The sequence below is a fragment of the Scomber japonicus genome, chromosome 15 (genome assembly GCF_027409825.1).
Source record: "Scomber japonicus isolate fScoJap1 chromosome 15, fScoJap1.pri, whole genome shotgun sequence".
Lineage (NCBI taxonomy): Eukaryota > Metazoa > Chordata > Actinopteri > Scombriformes > Scombridae > Scomber > Scomber japonicus.
In genome coordinates this window covers 26270350-26292250 of record NC_070592.1, presented here as the reverse complement: position 1 = coordinate 26292250, position 21901 = coordinate 26270350, and the positions used below count along the sequence as shown (strand labels likewise).

The following is a 21901-nucleotide window of genomic DNA, read 5'->3' as shown; positions in this document are numbered from 1 at the left end:
GGGGACTTGTTTAACGTGTGTCTGCTCATGTGGTTGCCCCCTTGGACTCCTTTGTTAGGCTGTGTTAAGCAGTGCCATATCCCCATGTCTCAGCAATTAGACTGCTGAATAAAATGTTATTATTACCTTTTGTAATGAGGGTATGGAAATAAGAAGCAGGTTCTAAACAGCTAGAGTTCCCAAAAGTGGCAGGGGGGCGGCAGAACAGAGACCACCAATCATCTCTGCATTGGTTTCAAGTGGTGAGAATGTGAATGTGGTTGTAATCGTGACCTATGTTGGATTGTCTGCTGTGCTTTCGGTTGATTCAACTATGTGATAAAAGGGAGCATGTCAGAGAGACTTGGACAGTTATCCAGGATCAGGAGGGGATTTGACACGGACTTAGTGTTGTTTTTGGGTGCTGCAGGCAGGAAGCCCCCCCACGTGTCAATCTCCCCCCCTCAACAGAGACAACAGCGGAAAAGGTGAAAGCAAACATGCATCCGTGTTCTTCTCACTCCGTTCCTCTTGAATCACTCACACTGACATTTTGGCAAACCTCGCTTGGGCTGTGATGACTTTGAAATCCAGAATGCAGCAATATATCCTCTCTCTCTTCTCTCTCTCTCTCTTTTTTTTCTTGGATGAGACCAAGAGTGTTTGCTTGAGAGACAGACACAGATAGAAGCCTCTCACACTTCAAACAATGGGGGAGAAGGAGAGAGACAGAGGGTGAAATGAAGTTGTTCCCCTCTTCCTCCCTACTGAATTATGTCTGAAGTTTGTAGTGCTCTCGAGAAAAGGTGGCACTTAAATTGGATTCCTCTCCCTGAACTCTTTCTTATCTGAAGTGCGATGACATCAAAGAAATTCCTGCCTTAGCATTGTCTGCCGGCGTGTCGCCTAAGTGGAGAAGGTGGGCTGCAGACATATTTATAGGAGTTTTTTTTTTTTTTTTTTACTGTAGTTGCGCATATAAGACCGTGGCAGCCGGGCCCAGAGGACATGCGGATGCTACTCTTAATTCCCTCAGAGGTGGCACAGAGGTCCCGTTAAAGATTGTTGCCGGCTGCTTTTCATTTCCTCTCTCACCAACTTCCCACACAAAGCCAACTGCTGCCAGCTGCATACACCAGAGCGCCTGCCGATGCCACCTCAGCATGTGTTTTTCTTCCTTGGCACTTTTCATGTCCTCAGATGACATATAGCCAAGATATTCTGACACTAAAAACAATGAGAATACGTTCAATACAAGTCAAATTCTTCTTGAAAGATACAGCTGGTGTAGAATCATCAAATTCCCATCCAACTTTTGCTTTAAATCAGCGTGACAGTTAAAAGGAATCGCATCAATTATCAAATAGTTTTTATACCTCAACTGTAGAGAGAGTCAGGCCTTTATTCCAAATGTGACAACATAAGTATACGTTTGTCATATTTTAACATCTCCCTTTTTTTCTGATCTGCCGCCGAATTTTGCTGTCGATGCTTTTTGCTGTTAGGAGAAAGTCAACACTTATTTACCACCATGTTAACATTTTAATATTTATCTTAATAAATTCAGCATTAACTACATTTCTACATCCAACATCGCTTTGCTGCTCTGAAGTTCTATTTCTTTTAACAGAAATACTGTTTTGATCTGCTAATTATTTTCAGCTTGTTCTACTTTACTGTTTTTTCATATGTTTTAAAGCCCAACGCTTCCTCCACCAGAGATGTTTCATATTAAAAGCCTTCCAGTCACTCTTTTCTTTTCTTGTAGGCTATTAACATCTGAAGTAAGTGCTGGGTTTAGTTAATAATAGTGTAACACTGATAGAAAGAATGGCAAAGGAGAAGCGATTATAATTGCTGTTTCGAAACTGTACATGTAAATTTAAAGGACCAATGTCTAACAGATAGTGACATCTAGTGGTGAGGTGGCATATTGCAACCAGTGCAACAAACGCAAAAGGCGCTTACTAGATCCAGTGTTTAGTTTGTCCATTCTAGGCTACTGTAGAAACATGGAAGTGCAACATTGTAAGGTAGGGTTCATTCTAAGGTAGCAAAAACATAAGGAGTCTTATTTCCAGGTGATTAAACACTAATGAAAGCACACTTATGAATATTTCATTCCATTCCTGCCAAGTTGATTCAACTAGATGCACCTAAGTCTTAAACACTCTACCTTTAAATTAAATGTACCTTCGTGAGATATTGAGAGTGGTAATTCCAACTTTTTAGCGAGGACACTTCGTTTCTTTACTTGATTCCTTTTTTTTTGACAACTCCCAACATAGTTTCAGTCTTAATATAATCTTTCCTATTTCTCAAATAATCGGATGAATCTTGCCTGATGAATTGCAGATCAATGCAAGAAAATCATAAATGATTAAGTCTTGTTGACTTTTGTTGACAGTTGTTGTCACACTGATCACAAAGTTAAAAAAAGTGATTGGAATGAATGAATGAGAGCAGTGTTTCTCTGAGCAGCAGATACTCTGTTGCTATACTGATGCAAATAGTGAAAATGTAAATAGACTGTACTTATATAGGACTTTTCTAGTCTTTTGACCACTCAAAGTGCTCTTACACTACATGTCACATTCACCCATTCACACACATTCATACACTGATGAGAGGAGCTACCACACAGGGAAGAATCTAACATTCACTTACACATTCACACATTCTCCCCATTGAGAGCATCAACATGTGGAGATGAGTAGCCAGAAATCAAAGCACTGATCTTCTTATTGGTGGACGATCGTTCTACTTCCTGAGCCACAGCTGCACCATGTACAAATGTACATTATGCTGAATTTCCTAGCCAATACACTCTAATACAGGTAAATCCAACCCCCTTCAAGGCCTTTATTAAATACTGGCCTTTATTTTGTATTCTGGCCACATTTGATCAATTGCACACCAATGTAAGATAACTGACTTCTCCCTGCCAAACCCAATCCCTGTGGAGTTCTCAGTACTACCACAGCTGAATTTTTGGTCGCAATGAAATTGACCATGATTTACCGCCAATTTCTAAATATGGCCCTAAAAGCAGAATGACTCACCCAGCATGATTTGCGTGATTACAACAAGTCTGTCAGGCTGTATTGTCTGCCAGGCACTATAGTCACCACCAATCCACAGCTTATCAAGTCAAACTCAGCATTCTGCGTCAGTGTAAAGGTTTTTTTTAATTATTTCTTCGTCTTTTCATTCACAGACAAAAGGCAATGACTCCCCCGTGAAGCATCAACGTGGTCTTAAAAATGCAGAGATGTTGTCCAAGTCCAATCGCACTGCCAAACTTGCAGAAACGAGCTCTAAACGATTCTACCTCTCAGTGTTTTATTCCCTTTCTCATCAATCGAGATGGTTCCCTCATATTAAGACCACGCCGCCATGAGTGTAATGAATCTCTAATTCATTCACACATAATAGCAATTTTTTTCACCTCTGGAGGTAAAACAATGGGGAGCCCAGATGACTCACAGACAGGGAGATTTCACGCTCGTGGGTAGGTGAGGTGGGTAGGAGGGGAAACGGCTGCCTGTAATGAGAGTGTGCATCACTCCGGTAAGATAACCCGAGCATCGTCTCTCTCAAGCCAAACATCACGTTCGACGGATATCAGTGAGCTGAAATAGCGTTCAATCCCTTTTCTGATACTGTCTAGTGCTCTTTTGATCCCGATGTAGCCTCTAGCGATTAAGTGCAGTATGGCTTTTATATGGAAATCCACTATCTTACTGATTACTTTAGGTGGAAAACACTCTCCTGTATAAGCTGTGGTGACCCCTAACATACCTCACTTCTTCCCTGGATTGTTTGAATCAGCCTGGTGGATATAACATCACAGTGGGAGCATCTTTATCCTTTCAGAGCACTACAATAACCATGTCAGGATTAGGAGCCTCCACCAAGATCCACCACCACACCAACCTGTTTGTATCCAGAACTGATCATGCATTAGACCTGAGCTGTAGAAGCAGTGTAAAGGAAGCTGGAATCTTTAAAACATTACAGTAATACCTAAGACTCCATGCATGTTTTCTTCTTGCAGCTTAATATTGTGGACTACAAGGAAGCAGTGTGAGAGTGTTATTGAAATGTGTTACCATTCACAGGTTAAAAGGACCACATGTACAATTTCCTACTAATTCAGGAGCTACAGCTCTTTCCAAAGACAGCGTTGCTGTTTTTTTTTGGATAATCCACAGAACAAACACTCAACAGTTTTCATAGGAACAATTTCAATGAAAACGCCACACAGCAAAGCCTTGAGGATTATCCAAAGTAACAAGGACAATGGGCTTAAAGCAAGAACATCTCTTACTCTAAACCTCTCCTTCTTTTTTCTGTGAGGTTTGCTCACCAAACTTGCTTAACTGTGCAAACTCGTAAATTCTTTGTTTTAGCTTAATAAATGCTACTAATACACAATGAAGGATTGATTATTCTGATATTCAAGAGCCCTCAAATTGCCACTTAACTTCACAAAAATGTCATTCAAAAGCTAAAAAATAGAATTTCAGTCTGTAGCTTGTAAATCAGCAGATGAAAACATAAGAAAATATCTTGGACTCAGTCGTGGTATTATTAGAATGGGGAAATATTAACGGTGCTGTCAAGGTTGTGTCACTGCAGAGCCTAAAGAAGGAAGGAAGAAGTAAAGAAGGCATGGGCTGAAATGAAGTTAGCACGAACACACTGGAAAAATGACTTTAATGGAAAAAATGGGAGTTTAAAATATGTATTTAATTATTAGTTGATTTCAATAAAGCATTTCAACCTCCGAATATATTCAGATTAAGCCATTAAAACTCATAAATCAAGTGTTTTCACCACTGTGGAGGAAGCCTCATAAGAGAACATTATAAATACAAGAAAATTAATATATTTAATTCATTTATATATTTGCCAATGTTGTGATAACCACACAAGTTTATCCTCCTCCTCTATATTTGGCCAGAAGCAAAACTTTCTCAGATATTTCACAACCTGGACATAAAAAACTACATGTACCACAAAAACACAGCACGCTCCTCTTGTTTTGTGCAATAAACTAGTCAAGAAAATCGAGCACATTTCCCAACAAAGCCCACCTGCAGTATCGAGCCCAGCAGACGCTGCCAATCTTCCTGGCACTGCTTTTGTTTTGTTTACTGTAATTATGCTAAAATGAATGTGACAATGATTTATTGACACCAAACGACTACATGTAGCCCTCTTGTTTTTGCAATTAAACTGTATAACAATTCACATTAGTTAGTTAGACAGATGCATCTACCTCCTCACCTCTCTCTCTCTCTCTCTCTCTCTGCTGTATAGCTGCCTGCAAGGACTCGAAGCGGGCCCTGGAGGTCTCCCAGCATGCCGAGGACATGGGTCTGATTCTGGGGGCCTGTGCTGGTGGTCTGGTGGTCCTCATTCTGCTTCTAGGAGCCATTGTCATCATCATCAAGAAGGGGTGAGTGGAAGTGAAAATGTGTGTGTGTGTGTGTGTGTGCTGGCCAGTTGATGACCTTTTCACAGTCAGACATTTATAGCCTGAATGGGGACATGAGCTTTAAAGTCCATGTAAAGTAAGAATAAATATGTGTTCTGAGTTTGACATACCACAGAAAAGTGTGTTGTTAACCACCCTGCCAAATTTGAATGATTAAAAAAATCGCCAAATATATGAAATTAGGCTTCAAAGTTGTGTAAAAATCAGTCTCTTTCTCTGCTACCAAACGCTGTGGGAGTGGCTGCCGAGTTCGCTGAAACCCCGCCCCCTACCAAGTGCCACCTGTCAATCAAAGTCACTACCTCTACCAGAAACATGGACGCTACATCTGAGAGCTTTCTGCTGCTAACTCGGAGGCTAACTCAGCTGCTAGCTCGGTGGCTAACTCAGCTAACTGGCTAACTGTAGACTGTAGTAGTAGTAGTGTGTGCTGAATGTATTTATACCTCTACAGCAGCAGGGGCGGGTTTATGCTAAAGCAGCAGTGATTTTCAGACCCGCCCACTAAATCCTGAACACAGAAATCTTGAAACACAGTTTGTGAAGCCTAGCTCCACAATTCAAATCTAAATGGTTGAAATGCTTTTTACACCTTTTTTAGAAATACATTTATGACCTATTTAATGTGTTTAGAAGAAGATGTTTGAATTCACTTTACACGGTCTTTAAGTGCTTCATAGATACAGTCAAAGTATCAAAATGCTCAGTCCTCCAAGAATTGGGTTAGGGTTAGAGTTTAGACTAGCGCTCAGTTTTCCCTTTTTACCATACATTCAGCGTTCCCCTTATTTATGTTATTTACCTCATTTATGTGCGCTTGTTTTATTTCGGCTCAGTGTTAGAATCTCTACTGCGTTTGCTGTCATTTATGGTTGCATTAGTTTCTCTCCTCTTCTCTCCTCTGCTCTCTGTGCGCTACAATCCGTTAGCTGTGGTTGGCCATGGAGGCGAGAGAGGGGCATTGAGTAGACTCTTTCAGGGAGACAGAACGACTGCATCCCTGGCTTGTAAAGCTGTAACTTGGTTCATTTTGACCATAAAAAAACGTGGCAAATGTTAGACAATGAAAATGAGAATGTTAAACCGGGAAAGGGCGTAATGTGACCTCTTTAAGTTTTATTGTTCCTGTGTAGTCCATCCAGAGGAGTAAATTTGTCTCGATCCCACTTGGCAGCCAGGGTCCACTGAGGAAAAGCGTTTGGCAACCAGAGTGAATTACAACCAGAGTTAAGGGAATGGTAGTGAATTAATCCTAAACTCTCTCCAAACTCCATCGCCTCAGCCAAGCTTTTGTGTTCCATCTCATCTTTTAATTTCAAGGTCTGCGTATCGGCTGAGCACATTCAAAACGCATCCTACTCGCACCGGAAACCGCTGGCTGCTTTCCACCTGCAAATGACCTCTGTCGTCAATGGCACCTGCAGTATATTCTGCCCTCACTATAGCCGGGCGATGGTGAAAACGCTCTTCTGAGTGTGAAATATTTCATCAAGGGGGCATGTTATTCCATTGCCCACTCAATTACATGAGGCGAGCAGCTGTGAGGTGCCAGTGGATGGCCTGGTAATTGGTTAGGAAGGTTGTTTTTGCTTTTTTTTTTTTTTGCTTTTTTTTTTTTTGGAGACAGGAACTCCTCCGCCCTGAGGAATTTTCTCACAGAGAATAGCGGGAGAATGAATGGGGATGTCTGGTAGAAGGCAGTGACTGATAAGATTCAGTGGGCCAATCTAGCCTGCACAATAGGAACTAGACAGCCATGAGGCGGCAGGGCCAGACTTGTTTATATTTAGCAACAAGATATTGTCACTCTGCATGTACAAAGTCAGACAGTTTGTTTTGCTTGTGTAATCAATAGGAGATCCCCTGCACATACACAGCAGTGTGATTCAGTGGGGGATGCTGGTCAAATGCAGAGCAATGAGAAAGAATTAGAAATGAAGGAAGGGGCTTGCTGCACACCCAAAAATTCAGCTCTGCACCAACTCCAACTTTGCAATATTTATTCAAACGCTTTTTTTTTTTGTTGGAGGAGCGAGCAGCTTTTTCTTTTTTTTCTTTTTTTTTGCATACGCTTCATCAGGTTCGCTCAAGGCTGGAGCCAACTTGTTTTGAGGAACCTGCACAACTCCATGTTCCAAACACACAAGGTCCCACAAATCAACCAGTACTTCTACACTGCAATGCCACAGACTTGCTAAATAATATCCATCATCTTAAGAGTGAAACCAACTGAAATATTAAAAATATTAATGCAGGGTCCCTCTGCAAGACCTTCATTTTTCTAAAAGATATTATGCAAACTTGATTCTTTGAATTAAATAAGCCGTCTGCTGTAATTATGGCAGAATAAATCCTCCTACGTTTAAGGCAAAAGATAAATGGTTTCTAGATAGAATTCATTCACTATTAGACTTTGTTTATCTTAATATCCTTTTTTTATTCATTGATATTTGCATTTTCTGTTATATAGTCATAAAACTGCTGTCTCTTTTGGTGCGTCTGTCATACATTTTTTAACATGTCTGCTCCCCTAAAAGAAAACAATTCATCATTTGTTTGTTGAAATGTTAACATACTCCAGCTTTTCACTCATTTGTCTTTGTTAGATACTGAATGCTTCCATCTTAATGAAGGTTGGAGGACGCTGTAAACACCAGCAGCACAGATAGAAATAAGTGCAGGACTTTATAGTTTTATCCTTTACATGCTTTTTATAAATATATAGAATTTTGCCAATAAAACAAACAAAAGGCCTTTTTCAGTCATTGTTGTACTTAAGTAAATGACAGAGACAGTGTGGTGCCTTCAAGGGCCCATGATGGTTTAGAGTACTTTAAAAAGTATAATAAATCTACAGTTTTATATGCTTTAATGTGATCTATGCTTGTGGAAGAACCAAAAATATTTCAAAATGTTTTGATTTTGCAGTACCTGATGCTGTTTTGATGCTCAGACCTTCATCAATTCATGTGAATTATGTAACATTGAATTAGTGAGTTTGAACTAATGATGGTTTCATTGCAAAATACAAGTGCAATCCAAAGTGGGCCTTGGAAAAATAATGAAAATTCAAAGTAAGGAAGCTTTAGACATAGTATATAATACATTCAAATAGAGCTAGATAAGGATACAGAAACATTATAATAGATACAGTCGAATTACAATTGAATTACATAGCACAGTTGTACCTAATAAAGAGGCCAGTGAGTGCATAATCCAGTAAAAACCTCTCTATCATAACATGTGAACATTTACATTTGTTGTGTTTTCGTGTGCAGCTGAAGCTTTCTTTCTTCATATCTAATGCTTTGGTCCTACTTCCTGAAGCCTTGCTACAGTAGCAACATTCCAACACACAGAGCATCTTCATTTATCTTTCTGGTTGCCCATCATGATAAACCATAGTCACCTCTCTTTTTTTTTTTCTTCTCCTCACTCTGTCTCTCTCCTTTCCTCCTCCTTCATGCTAATCAGAAGGGACTTCTATTCTTACCCTTACTACCCGTAAGTTACTCCTCTCTCCATCCTCCTCCACCATGATGCCATCCCGCCCCCCACCCCCCTTGCTTGCCCTTCGTAGTCCCCCCTCAGGATTACTAGAGTGGAAATAAGCATTGCTATCTGTACCCACATCCTCCAGCATAGACTCCCCCCACCTTCCTCCCACCGCTCCCTCCTCTTCCTTCGTCCACCACCACCCCCCACCCCCCACACACACTCTTTCGCTATCACCAGATCTCACTTTTCAATCTCGTAGCCCTTATATCCCCCCCCCCCTCCTCCTCTCAGTTCAATTTCTCATCTCCTCACCCACCCCTCCTTTATTTTTCGTCCTTATCTTTTTGCCTGTCTCTCTCTCATTCTGCCCCTTCTTCGCTGTCCTCTATCTATTATTGCTCCCTGTCCACTCTCTCTCTATCTTTCTATCCTCCCACTCTCCTCGCCTGCATCTCTACAGCAGGAAGAAGGTGGCCATAAACAAAGCGGCCATGTCCTACAGGCAGGAGAAGAGCCGGAAGCTGAGCTCTCTGGACTGCAGCATGACAGAGCAGAGCACTCTCCAGCAGGATGAGAGGATGGCTCACTCCTTCATGGATGCCCACGGCTGCAACGCTCGAAGTAAGACAGCGAGAACATATGGTTACTCTTGAGATGGAGCCCCCTCTTCCCTGACCTTCAGTCGTGTTTACTCCAGAGCTTGTATCCAATCTGTTCTTGCCAGACCATAAGGTGCTCTCAACAGAGAAATCAAGACTCTTGTCTGTTGGAATATTTCACAGTGCCAGTCAGTTCTCACGTCACTGGAGAAACACTGACTTTCTTTCCTCGAGCTGCTTTACACAAGTAATAATAAAATATAAAGTGCAGAGTGCATAATGTCAGCGGTTTGACTTTATCTATGTGTGTGTGTGTGTTTCGTGTTCCCAGCCGAACAGCGTAGCTCCGTCAACGAGTCCAGCAGCTTACTAGGGGGCTCACCCCACCGCCACTCTCGGAGGAAGAGCTCGCCCTATCACACGGGTCAGCTCCACCCGGCAGTAAGGGTGGCTGACCTCCTCCAGCACATCAACCAGATGAAGACTGCAGAGGGATACGGCTTCAAGCAAGAGTATGAGGTAAGAGAGACACTTTTGTTTTGTTTTGTATGGCTTTCAATTTAAAGGAATTGGTCCTCCAGCTTTGTAGAAATGGTTTATGGAAGACCTTTTCCTGTTTCAACATGACAATACCACCATGCACAAATCCATCTCTCTAAAGACCAGTTTTCTGAGTTGTGTTTGTGAGAACTTGACCTGGAACTCCATCCAACACCTTTGGGAGGAACTGTATGGTTGACTGAAAGCCAGACCTCATCACCCCACATCAGTTACACTAATGCTCTTGTGGCTGAATGGGAATCTGGTGGAAAGCCTAAAACTAGAAGAGTGTTGGGAGTATATCAAGATGAGGGAGAATTCCTGTGATTTCAAGACAAAAGAAGAGGCAAAGATATACTGATGTTTAGTCAAGAACGGTGTTGGGGAATGTTATTTTTTAAGTACCGTAGTTACATTATAGCACTACCTCCTGAGAAAAGTTAGAGTGAGTTGTGATTCCTCATGTTGTTTTAGTCCAGACCTCCTTTAAATATAATGACTGTACATCATCACAGAGCGAAGTCTGGCCCATCATCTGTAAATCTTTACACTTACAGCAGGAAAGACAGACACAATGTCTCATTTACAGCTCTTTATTGGACTAAAGTGGCTTCTCAAACATATGCACACATACAAATTATAAACTGCAAACAGGCTTTTCAAACACATCTCTACATCACTGCAACAGGCCAACAAGCTCTTGTTACTTGCAATGTTGCCCTTATTTCTTCCCACAAATTCAAAATAATGTGAATATTTCCACAAAGTGAAAGCTGTCCCATCTTGCTATCTCACTCGCCGAGCTGCCGTCCACTCGCGCAATGACCGTAGCATATAGCAATGACCGTAGCACATAGCAATGACCGTAGCACGTAGCAATAACCGTAGCACATAGCAATGACCGTAGCACGTAGCAATAACCGTAGCACATAGCAATGACCGTAGCAAGTAGCAATGACGGTAGCACGTAGCAACGACCGTAGCACGTAGCAATGACCATAGCATGTAGCAATGACCGTAGCACGTAGCAATGACCGTAGCACGTAGCCAGGTGCCTGCTTGCCCGAAAAGTAGCAGTTCAAATTTGTGGAGGATTTTCTTTTCTAGAGGAAAAGGTTACAGGAGTATTTGTTTTTAAAAAAAACACGGATTACCTTTTTGAGAATGTAACTAAACAACTGTGTATTTAAATTGCGGACCGAAGGCGCTAGGTTAAAAGTGGTTAAAAGTAATCCAAGGACTCTTATGTATTACTTTATAAGACTTTACCCCCAACACTGGTCAAGAACCATGCGTCAACCTACAAAATGCTCTTTCCTACATTCCCTATAATGCAACTCAGTGGCACCTCTTACAAACTCCACATTTACACTTAGTAAGTCAGGCTTTCTGTTAAAAAAAAACAAATCAATCTGACCTGTGTTTGTTTGTGTATGAAATTGGGCACACCAATGCTGGTTTTGGAATGTAGCATTCAACAATATTGTATGGGTTTTCATTCAACAGCAGCATTCAATAAGTGAGCAGGACTGTGAGTCAGGACACATGACAGCTGTTGGGCTCATAAATGTGTCAACAATACCTCTTTTGCCTTGAGCTGGGAAAGATAAAGAAGTGTAAACAATATTGGAGAGGACTTTGAAATTCTTTATATTTTTTGTGCCCAGCTATAATGTACAGGAGTATCTGTCTCTGAATTACTGCAGCTCCTGTCTACTTTGAAAATGCTTAAGAGGAGTGTTTAATATTCATGAGAAAGCAGTAAAATGCTTTTTTACTTCATCTGCATTACAGATACGATGTAGATATTCTGAACTTTCTGGTGCTGCGCAGACTAATTATGCCTTCCGAAGTTACTCTTTTCAGATTTCTTTTTTACTTTAATATAAAATCCTCCACATCAACCAGTGGTGATGTCTCTTTTTTTTTTACCTTCACCTGCAGGAAGCCAGATGTACTTTTCGATTCATTAAGCTATCCCCTGAGGGACCAACAAATCCCCCCCCCCTCCGCCCTCCCTCCAAATCAATATATGGGTCGCTTTTTCACTCCTCAGTCTGGTTCCCCATCGCCTGGAGAAATAAACAAGATGAAGGGGATCAGCGTGCACACTGCACTCAGACTTCATAACCCTTATTTCCCACAGGGTTGTGCTGCTGCCATTGATCAGACATGTTGGAAAGCATTGTGGGGAGTTGTGAATGAGGCAGGCCCTTGGTCTGGGTAGGGTATGGTATGTGTTGTAGTTGGAGGCCAACATCTGGAACCAAGGCCAATGAATACACAGTGGACAGTAAGCATGTCACACACCCATCCACCTGTTGTAGTAGAGTCTGAAGAAGACCAATGCTGATATTTGACAGTAAAAACAGTGCTGTAACTCTACTCCTATCTGGTATTCATTATTTCACATAAACATTTTTGATAAGCAACCCTTACATTTCGCTATTAAAGCTGCACAGGTCAATATTTTTTAAATCAACAATGTTGATGACTACCTTTTGATTTGAAAACTGGAACCCACAGAAAATCATCATCCTATCTACTCTGTAGATACAGCAAACTCTACAGAGCTTTTTAGGCTTCCCAAATTCATCACTTTGGTTTAACAGCCCACAAACTCTTTCAATCAATTGAGAACCCATTGGGCTTTCCAAGAACCCATTGGGCTACTTTCCTAGCAGCAAACAGACAGACAAACCTAGCGACTAGCTTGTGAGCATAGTGAAACATCATCGGTAAAGAACCAGATAAAGAGCTAGGAGTTGTTTGAGACTAAAACAGAGCTAATGTTGCGCCATGTCTACTATATATGTAAGTAGGCTGTTGAAGCCATTGCAACTTTACAAGGTGATATTTTGTGTTCCTAGCTTGTTCTGCACCAAGAGACTGAAAAAGTCAATTAAAGCAGCTTTAACGAGCGGTGACCAACATATGTACCAACATGTGTTCAACATCTGTAATGGCATTATTTTCTTACAATTCTCAAAAATTGAGCAGCAGTGAGATGATATTTCAAAGGCATAGCTGTAGAGCTGAAATGTCAAACTACTCATTCACTGTTCCATTAAGCTAAACAGGATGTTGTTTAGACTCCAAAAAATAAAAAAGCAGCTGGACAAAGGCAGGTTTGTTAAGCAGGATCAGGTATTACCTGCGCAGGTTCTGGTGGCAGATGTAATACCCTGATCAGTTTGTTTTCTCCAGCTCGGCCCAGGGTCTCAGGTGGTCCCAATTTGTCACCCTCACCCAGGGGGGATTGGTCCGCCGCAGATGAGAGACAACGTGCCTCAGCACAAGAGCCTGGATGTGCTTACCGATACAGCAAAGAGATCAGGCTGTGACTTAAAATGCAACAAAATATGACAGGACTCAAGCTAAGGCCCATCCAAGCTTATATTTGTTTTGTTTTCCTCCTCCTGCTCTTCCTCCTCTTATGGTATTGATTTAGGTTCAATGACTCATCTCGCCGCACCAGCAGATTTACTAGATGGGTGTCATAAACAGCTGTCACAAATTTAGCAGTTTAACGCTGAGGTATTATATAGCAATAGGTTCTTCAAGCAGGGAGCCTCACACTGCGTCTAGAATGAGAATGACTGCAGTGGGCCGCTGCCTCCTCCTCCTCCTCCTCAAGGCCGCAGCCATCTCTCATTGCCGTGTGTCATCTCTCAGCCTCAGTCTCTCCCTGCTATGTTGTGGCAGATGTCTGCTGATGACTTGGCAAGAAGCTATATTAGCAAAGTTACTGAGACAACTTCAGGGTAACACTTTGGAGAGAAAAGTCAGAAAAGTCGTTTTGATTGTGCATTTCGAGATGTATCAAAGACACATTGGACCTGATTTAGTTTCCTTTTTTATGTCTTTTTTTGAACTTATCGTGTGGTTTCTGACTTTGCTTTGCAGAGTTTTTTCGATGGCTGGGATGTCACAAAGAAGAAGGATAAAACCAAAGGAAGGCACGACAGCTTGCTGAGCCGTGAGTACCCGTGTATTTAGCCTACTGGGTCAAATAGCCACTGACAAGGAAGCAATGTTGATGCTGTTAGTTCTTGGCTGTGTTTCAGTCGGTCTAGGTTACAGTACACTTTAGCTTTCATACCTTTTTTTATGCTGACAATATGAAAACAAAACTTGAAACATAGCCAGAACCACCTAATCATTAATTTCCCCCTACTGCTGAGTGGTTATAATTCTACAAAATAGCAGCCCTCAACTTATAATGTAATTAAGCTTTGATTAATTAATATTGATTGTTAGGAGCTTAACCAATGTTTTTGAAATGTTGCCGGTCACAATTATATTAAAGATTTTATTTTCAATGTTTTACAAGGGTCATTGTAGAATACCCTCTGAAATTACAAAAACCCAGACTAATTAACTCTTTTCTATGAGACATCATTTTTGCAGACTGGCGCTTAAAGGATGATTCCATATTATTATTAAAACTCTTGTCCTATTAGCTTTTGTGATAATTTTGTATTGTTTAATACTATACTCTTCAAAGAATTTGCTGAGGTCAGGGAACACAACAGTGTTGATACAATGGATTTCAAGCAATCAGATGATTAGACAAATTTTAACGAGCTAACAGTTAAGCCACATTATCTAAACCACTTTATTTAGATGTAACACCTCAAGGGAATGCAACTGAAATGTTGGTAATTAAAGATGAACTTGTGTGTTTCATGGTCTTTTAATTATACCAATAGTCCGAACAAAATCCAATGGAGAGGCATCCTTTTATTACTATGGTCCTCGTTTATATTCCTCTCAGTTATATCTCTCCACTGACTCTGTTTGTAGCACTACATCAATTCCTGTCCTCATGTTACCATCATGTCATGATCCTGATGAGTTCCACACAGTCAGGTTTACAGGTTATGAAAGTGGGAAAAGGCGAGCAGTGGTATCGGATCAGTACTCTGTATCAGCAAATACTGAATTTGCGATGTCAAAATTGCTATCAGGAAGTAATAAATTGGATCAGTGCATTCCTGTCTTTAATAATGTGTGTGATTGTCAGACTTATTTTTAGTGATGTTGCTTTATTCCCTGGTATCAGCCAGTACTTTGTGAGTACAAGGTGATTTATGATGAAACAATGGTCAAAATTGCAAAAATAAAACCTAAGTTCAAATTAAGTGAATTTCTGAATTCAGTTCGTTGGACTGATGAGGAATTCTTGTTAAGCCACATACCATACCACTGTAAATTCTCTGGTTTAATTATGGCCAGGGACTGTCATACCCCTTCCTCTATTCATATTCTAACCTCTGTTTTATTTGAATTTGTTGAAACAGACCATCTGAGATCTGCCTTTGGGTTAATAAAAGCCAATATACTCACTGATACAGCAGATGGGTCTTGTAATTGTGTAGTCAGTTACCCTTAAAATTATTTTTTTATGCATTTCAGATGATCGCCATCGAGTCAAACTCCACTCCCTGCTGGCAGACCCCAGCTCTGACTATGTGAATGCCAACTACATAGATGTAAGTCATAGTTTCCCCTTCTTCCCTCCTTCCTTCCTGTCTTTGCTGATCCCACAGCTGCGCCATAAGAAATCCTACAAGTCGTCTTTTATTGTTATGGTGGACTCAACTAGACCATCTATGGTGTTTGACCACTCTCTTACACAGACTGAACTGTCATTTAGTGGCTACAACACACAACATAGTATCATATCTATGCATGTGACTAGTACATGCAGGCTTTGAGGCATGGATTTATCGCAGCAACTCCAAAGATCCTACAAGAGCCTGTAAGCTGGGAGCACCGGTCCTCATGACTCACCCAAAGGCTTTTGTAAGGCGAACTTGCACGACAATTGGGCCCAATATAACACAGCTGATCCTTTCATCTACTGTCAGATTTTGATCTTACCTACAGTTCAGCTCAAGTGAGTATCTCAGGGTGCCTCTCCAGTCCCAGCAGCAGTTTGTGCTCCTGCGAGATCCTATCTTGGTAGCTTTGCATTCGATGGACAGACACTGTCTAAAGAATGGGCAGTCTTTCCTTCAGTATAGGCCAGACTTTGAGCTGTGATGCTCATAATGTCAGAGTCACATAAAGGTGAAGGCTCAGCAGTCTTACCTTTTGTTTTTGGTGTAGCCTACTCATAGGTTTAAGGTGAGTTATGGTCTCTGAATGCTGTATTAAATCCTTTATTTCAACTATCATATGCCGAGCAAAAGGCAATGTAAAGTGGACTGAGAGGGCAGATCAACAGTGGATGCCTGACTCAGTGTATACGGGTAGGATCAGTTATAACATAATGTCAAAGCTCAGTGTTGTGCTCGGCCACTTTATCCCTGTTAGCGCTCCAAGAGGACTCCATTAGGATGAATGCTCCAAGGACCTTTGTGTCATTAGCTGTGCTGTCTACAGCACTGCCTGCCTGTCATGCCAAGACCCCTGGCTCACAACACTGCAGCAAAATGATTCCAAATGATTCATGGAACAGGCCAATGTTACTTTTTTTTTTGTTTTAGAGGTTAAACGGAAAAGTTTTTAGCCCTTTCCTCTCATTCACATGCATATTTACATAATGTTTCTTTGGCATAGGTGAAAAGACATGCCATTTGTTTAGTTGCTTTCTATTGCTGAAAGGTGTAATACAAAAATGATACCATCCACATTCAGTTCTTGAAGGATTTTGTGTCTGCTGTTCTAAACACCAACCTTCACTTAGTTTTTCCTTGCTCTGGTGCTCAGGATGTAATGCCTATTACAGTTGGTATTAGATAAAATAGGTAGGAGTAAGGGAAGCAGTGTTCTACTTTACTTTATATCTCAAGAGACTCAAGGAAACTTTACTGTCAACCCATCCATATAAAAGTGCACACTAGGGAACTACCCATAAAGAGCAATTTCCAGTTTTATACAACTTGGGTTGGACCCACTTTTCTGAGATCTAAAAATGTGTCTACATCGCTAAAAGGTCAGATAATAAGAAACACAAGGTCAAATGATCATACAGGTCATATACAAATCCTGAGGTAAGCTAATCTTTTTTTGAAAGACCAAACAAAGGCAATTATTAGCTAAACTGTTTTCCTGGTTTAACTTTGTCCCAACCACCCTTAATGCAGGCAAATAGTGCACATCCAATTTCCTCTGCAATGAGGGATTCTCATTCTCATATCATAGTCTGATTGACTGCATCATGTTTCTTGCCGTGACTGACTTTTAGTGTTTTTTAACCCTACCGCAAGGCAAATCGGAATGACTTTAAGTTAAGGCTAGGTTACTACAACTATTGGTAAGGTTAGAAAAAGCCTTGGCAAAAATGGGACACACTACTTCCTGCATTGGCATTGAATGTTGGAACTTGATATAAATTGTAAGGGGTGAAATCATCCAAAATGTAATTCTAAGTGATAATGGCTGGTCAACTACTGCAGAGCACAATGCAACTTTTGAAAAAGAAAATTGACCTTTAGCAATATAGTATATTAAATTCCATGATGTATTTCCTGCCCACTTTCATTACAAATCTGACTAAATTGTCAAATGTGTTAAGCAAAACTCTGTCTTCACAGGCTTCAGATCAAAATCTGCCACAGCAATCTTTTCTCTCTCTACTCATTTACTTTAATTCTCAATAAGTATAAAAAACTGTGATTACTAAAAAACTAAAGTTGGTCTTTTGAACAAAAGCATAGAAATTTGAGGTTTCTGAACATTATTTTCTCCACAGGTCCTGAGTGCAAGCCGCTCTCTAACCATTTCATTACCCACTTATCCTGGTCTAATCATAATAACTAGCTCTTGTTTCCTCCCCTACTTTTCTTCTTTCTTTCTCTCTGTTTTCCGCCCCCCCCCCCTCGTTTTCAACCTTTTGGCATCTCTTAGATTCGGATAAACAGGGAAGTAAGTACCTTGCTTCTCTTCTCTTTCCATCTTCTCTCCCTTTTCACGCTGCCCCCTCTTGCAGTCCCTGCCAGCCCTCCATGGCTTCCTTCCAACAGCAGACCTTCATTCCCTTTTCCGCTCTGAGCTGCTGAGCCTTTCTGCCTTTAGCCATCACTTTTTCCCCTGGGTTTATTTTTTTCCTAAACTGACTGCAGCAGTCTCTCTGTCCTCTTTCATCTGTAGTCAGGTGTTTCACATGGAGTTCTTGCTCAACATGAGGCTGTCCTACAAAAGGCCTGATAGTTTGCCACAGAGAAAAGTAGACTATGTCCAATCAAGTCACCTAAATTACATCGAAATCGGTGTTCAGACACACCATGACTCAGTAGGCATTATAAATCTATCCAGTGACATTGGCCTGAGAAGAAAACAGAAAGCATATACAACTGCATCAGTTATTTTACACAATATATTTTGTCATACTTTATGGGACTTTTTCTTATGGCCTATATATCAGAAATCTGAGAGAATATCACGCCACAATACACAGTGAAATTCATGCACCTGTCCTTGCAGTGTTTGCAGGTTTGATGACATAGTGACTAATTGTGGATCTAGTTGGAAATGTACTGTGACTGGCTCACAAACCAGCAACATGCTAGCCAGCCAGTAATGACCAGCTGTAATACTTCTCCAACTAGCTAGCTCTCCAATAAACTACACAATAAGTTGTCTTTGTTCCAGATACACACAGTACTAGTATACATTTTGACACACCTTGCTATTCACTTGAATAAGAAAGTTTGTCCAAACTTTTGACTGGTAGTCGAGCTAATAGGATAGCTTCTTTGAAGCCTCTTCAGCTGTTTGGTTTCTCACAGGTTAGTGTATTTGGTACAACTTTGAGTGAACGCCTAGTGACACCAAAAAGGCTTGAAGCAGAAATCATTTATATAGGAGCTGCTTGGTGACATTGTGGCTTCTTGCTAGCTGCCTAGCTACAGGCAAGCTGACCAGTAATACACTAACTAGCCAGTTAGATGCAAGCCACAAAAGTGCTATTTGGCGTGCTAGAAAGTGAAGTGCCACTGAGAGAACTAGCTAGCTTGGCCTTGACACCATGGATGTATAATAATACCTGGATAGCCTTACTGCCAATTTTTCCCATTGGCCAGTGGCGGAATTGCAGTGAAAAAATCCCATTAGGCCCAAAAAACATTTCCCCTATTGATTCCAATTATAAAAGAGATGTCTTGTAGAACTGTTGACAGGACACTTTGATCTGCAAATAAGGTCAATTATGACTCTTTCTATCATGAATTTTTTAAAAATCTATTACATCATCTCAATATAAAGTCTATGGGATGAGCAGGGGTTCATGGGTGGGGGCCAGTGGGAGAAATGCTATTGCACATATTTAGTGAGCTGCATACCCCTGGATGTAAACCCTGACACTTTATGTTTCCTCCTTGACCAAATCCACTCATTTCATTAAAATTGATGGATTTTAGTCTGATACAGAGTAGGAAATTGGTTTTAACTCACCAAAAACAAACTACAAATACTACAAATATTTAGTCTGACTTATAAGGGATACAGTTTGTTACATTTCTCAACCAAGGAAACTCCAGCTTTTAAGAGTGTTACAGAACTTCCCTAACTCGAGCCTCAAGAGGAGTTACAGTAGAAGTTCGACCAGGTGGAAAATCAAGATATTGAGTAGAGAAAATGACTTTCTTGTGATTTTTTTACTGGGGTTGTAGAGCAATTGCTCCATCAACACAAACAACTCCACAGAAAGTGAGTTATTGAAATGTTTTGGCAGCAAGGAAATCAAAATCTAAAACGCAACAGTGGGTAGAAGCACAATAGCTATAATTTGTGTATTTTTAAACTTTTGTCAGATTTGGCAAACTATACTTTGAGTCATTACTTGTGCTTAAGTAGCTTGTCAAACACCTAGTATTGATTGTCTATTGTTTAGTTTTTCCTGCCTTAGAGTTTCAAAATCAAATGAATTTGTTGATCCCACAACTCAACATGAAAAAAAAGAGCTCCAAAAAAACCCTCTAGGTGTTGCAGAACTCTTAAAGGTGATGTCATTCACTCTCAAAGGAGCAATACTCACCAGCAGGATGTTTTTACTCCCTCTGAAGCTTCCAGCAGGATTCCTATGAGTGATCCTGAGATACATCATAAATATGAGCTCTGATTTTCATTAACTTGCATACACCAAGGTCAGATCCTCATTGACTTCATAGTTTGTACAAGCCAAAATTTGTCGAGGCTAACTGAATTGAAAGAAACACCCAAAAATGATTTTTGTTGGTAGAATTGATAATGCTTTCCACTTCTCAGATGACTCTGCATGTTTAGGTTTTTTTTGCTTTCCAGTCCATTGTGAATTCATTTTGCTTGATGTTTTTCTGCTTGTTTTCCTTTCTGCTGTTGGAAAATGCGGTTGCCAAGGTGACAAACAGGAAACTGGTCGGCCAAAGGGAAACTCTGCATCGGAGGCTCATGGGAATGAGGGTCTCTTTCATAGCGATAGCCATCCATCTCAACTTCCCTCTGTGGCATGACAGTTATGGAATGTAATGTGTTTGTCTGCCTGGGTGAATAGTGCATATGTATATATCAGTGTGTGGGGCGGTTGATATGTGTGCCTGTACAGTATTTGTACAAATGTTTACCGTATACAGCAGTTGGAATCACTTTACCCATGAGTGATGAGTGGGCGCGCTAATCTTAATTCTGGGGATCTATCACGCTTGGCTGCTTTGCATTCAGCACACAGGTTTTGGTTGGTGGAGGGCCAGGACGCCGCTAATAGCCTTCCAGGCCGTGCACACTGTATCATAACTGCAGTAATGCCAAGCTGAGCAGAAAGGAGAGAGCCAGATCAGTCAGTGTCACTCAGGTAGAATTACTCCCAGAGCTGAAGATCCCATACTTGTCAATCTACCTTTGATCAGCAGCACTGGCTGCATGCAAAGCACCGTGCGCCAGGCCGCCTTTGAAATACAGCTCCCTCACTCTGCATGTAATGACCTGGCTCAGAGACAGGCAGAGAAAAACTTGAATTAATGCCATTTCTCTATGCATTGTAATTCAAGTGCGACCCTTCGTCCAAACCCGGATTCGAAACAGTGCAAAGAATTTGGCCGGCCAAACATGCTAATGTATTTTAAGCAAAGCGTCATCGTGCTCAGTCGATAGCGGGCCGCAGATTACTTTTCACGGCCGCTGGAATATCTTCAGTCAAAAGCAGAACAGAAATTCAGCAGAGCACTGACATGAAACCCAGCTCTGAGATGAATAAGAGATGACTTGATGCTGAAAATGGAGAAAGAGAATGGATGGGAGGGGTGAAATGAGAGTTAGAGGTCCCCGAGTTTCACTTCATCATGTGCTCCTGTAATTATTAACTCACTCTTCAATTCTTCTTTTCTCCATCATCTTTCTCTCTCTCTCTCTCTCTCTCTCTCTCTCTCTGTCACGCAGGGTTACCAGCGATCGAACCACTTCATCGCCACTCAAGGTGAGTTTCATGTGCAAAACAACCAGCGACAGGGCAGTGTTCGACTGCCAATATTTGCGTTTGTTTGTGCTGTTCTTTACACGGCACCGCAGCCGACAATATTAAAATGACTTTCCTGAATTATTAATGTGTAAACATCAAGGAGCCTGTGTTGCATCATGCTCACATCTGGATCTCCACCATAAAGAATCACTTTCCTCTGTCGGTGAGAAAACACTCCCAATAACAGTCGACTGTAATTGTCAGTCAATCTGCACTGTAACACTACTGACTGTCACTCTCTGTGAAGTTCTGCTTTTGTGTCTCTCCTCCCCGCCATCTGCATGTGTGGTGCACCAGCTCTCTGATGTCAGTTTGATACACTATATAGGCTGCATTCCCCAA

The 21901-nt window shown here is 41.1% G+C and overlaps 1 protein-coding gene across 1 annotated transcript in view; it reads left to right on the top strand.

Annotated features, from left to right (window-relative positions):
• ptprua (protein tyrosine phosphatase receptor type Ua) overlaps nt 1-21901 on the top strand; it is a 209479-nt gene that overhangs the window by 156885 nt on the left and 30693 nt on the right. The window contains exons 14-21 of the mRNA XM_053334996.1: nt 5305-5443; nt 8957-8986; nt 9441-9601; nt 9911-10098; nt 14026-14098; nt 15538-15614; nt 17977-17994; nt 21481-21517. Coding sequence (XP_053190971.1) covers nt 5305-5443; nt 8957-8986; nt 9441-9601; nt 9911-10098; nt 14026-14098; nt 15538-15614; nt 17977-17994; nt 21481-21517 — 723 coding nt within the window. The remainder of the gene's footprint in view (nt 1-5304; nt 5444-8956; nt 8987-9440; nt 9602-9910; nt 10099-14025; nt 14099-15537; nt 15615-17976; nt 17995-21480; nt 21518-21901) is intronic.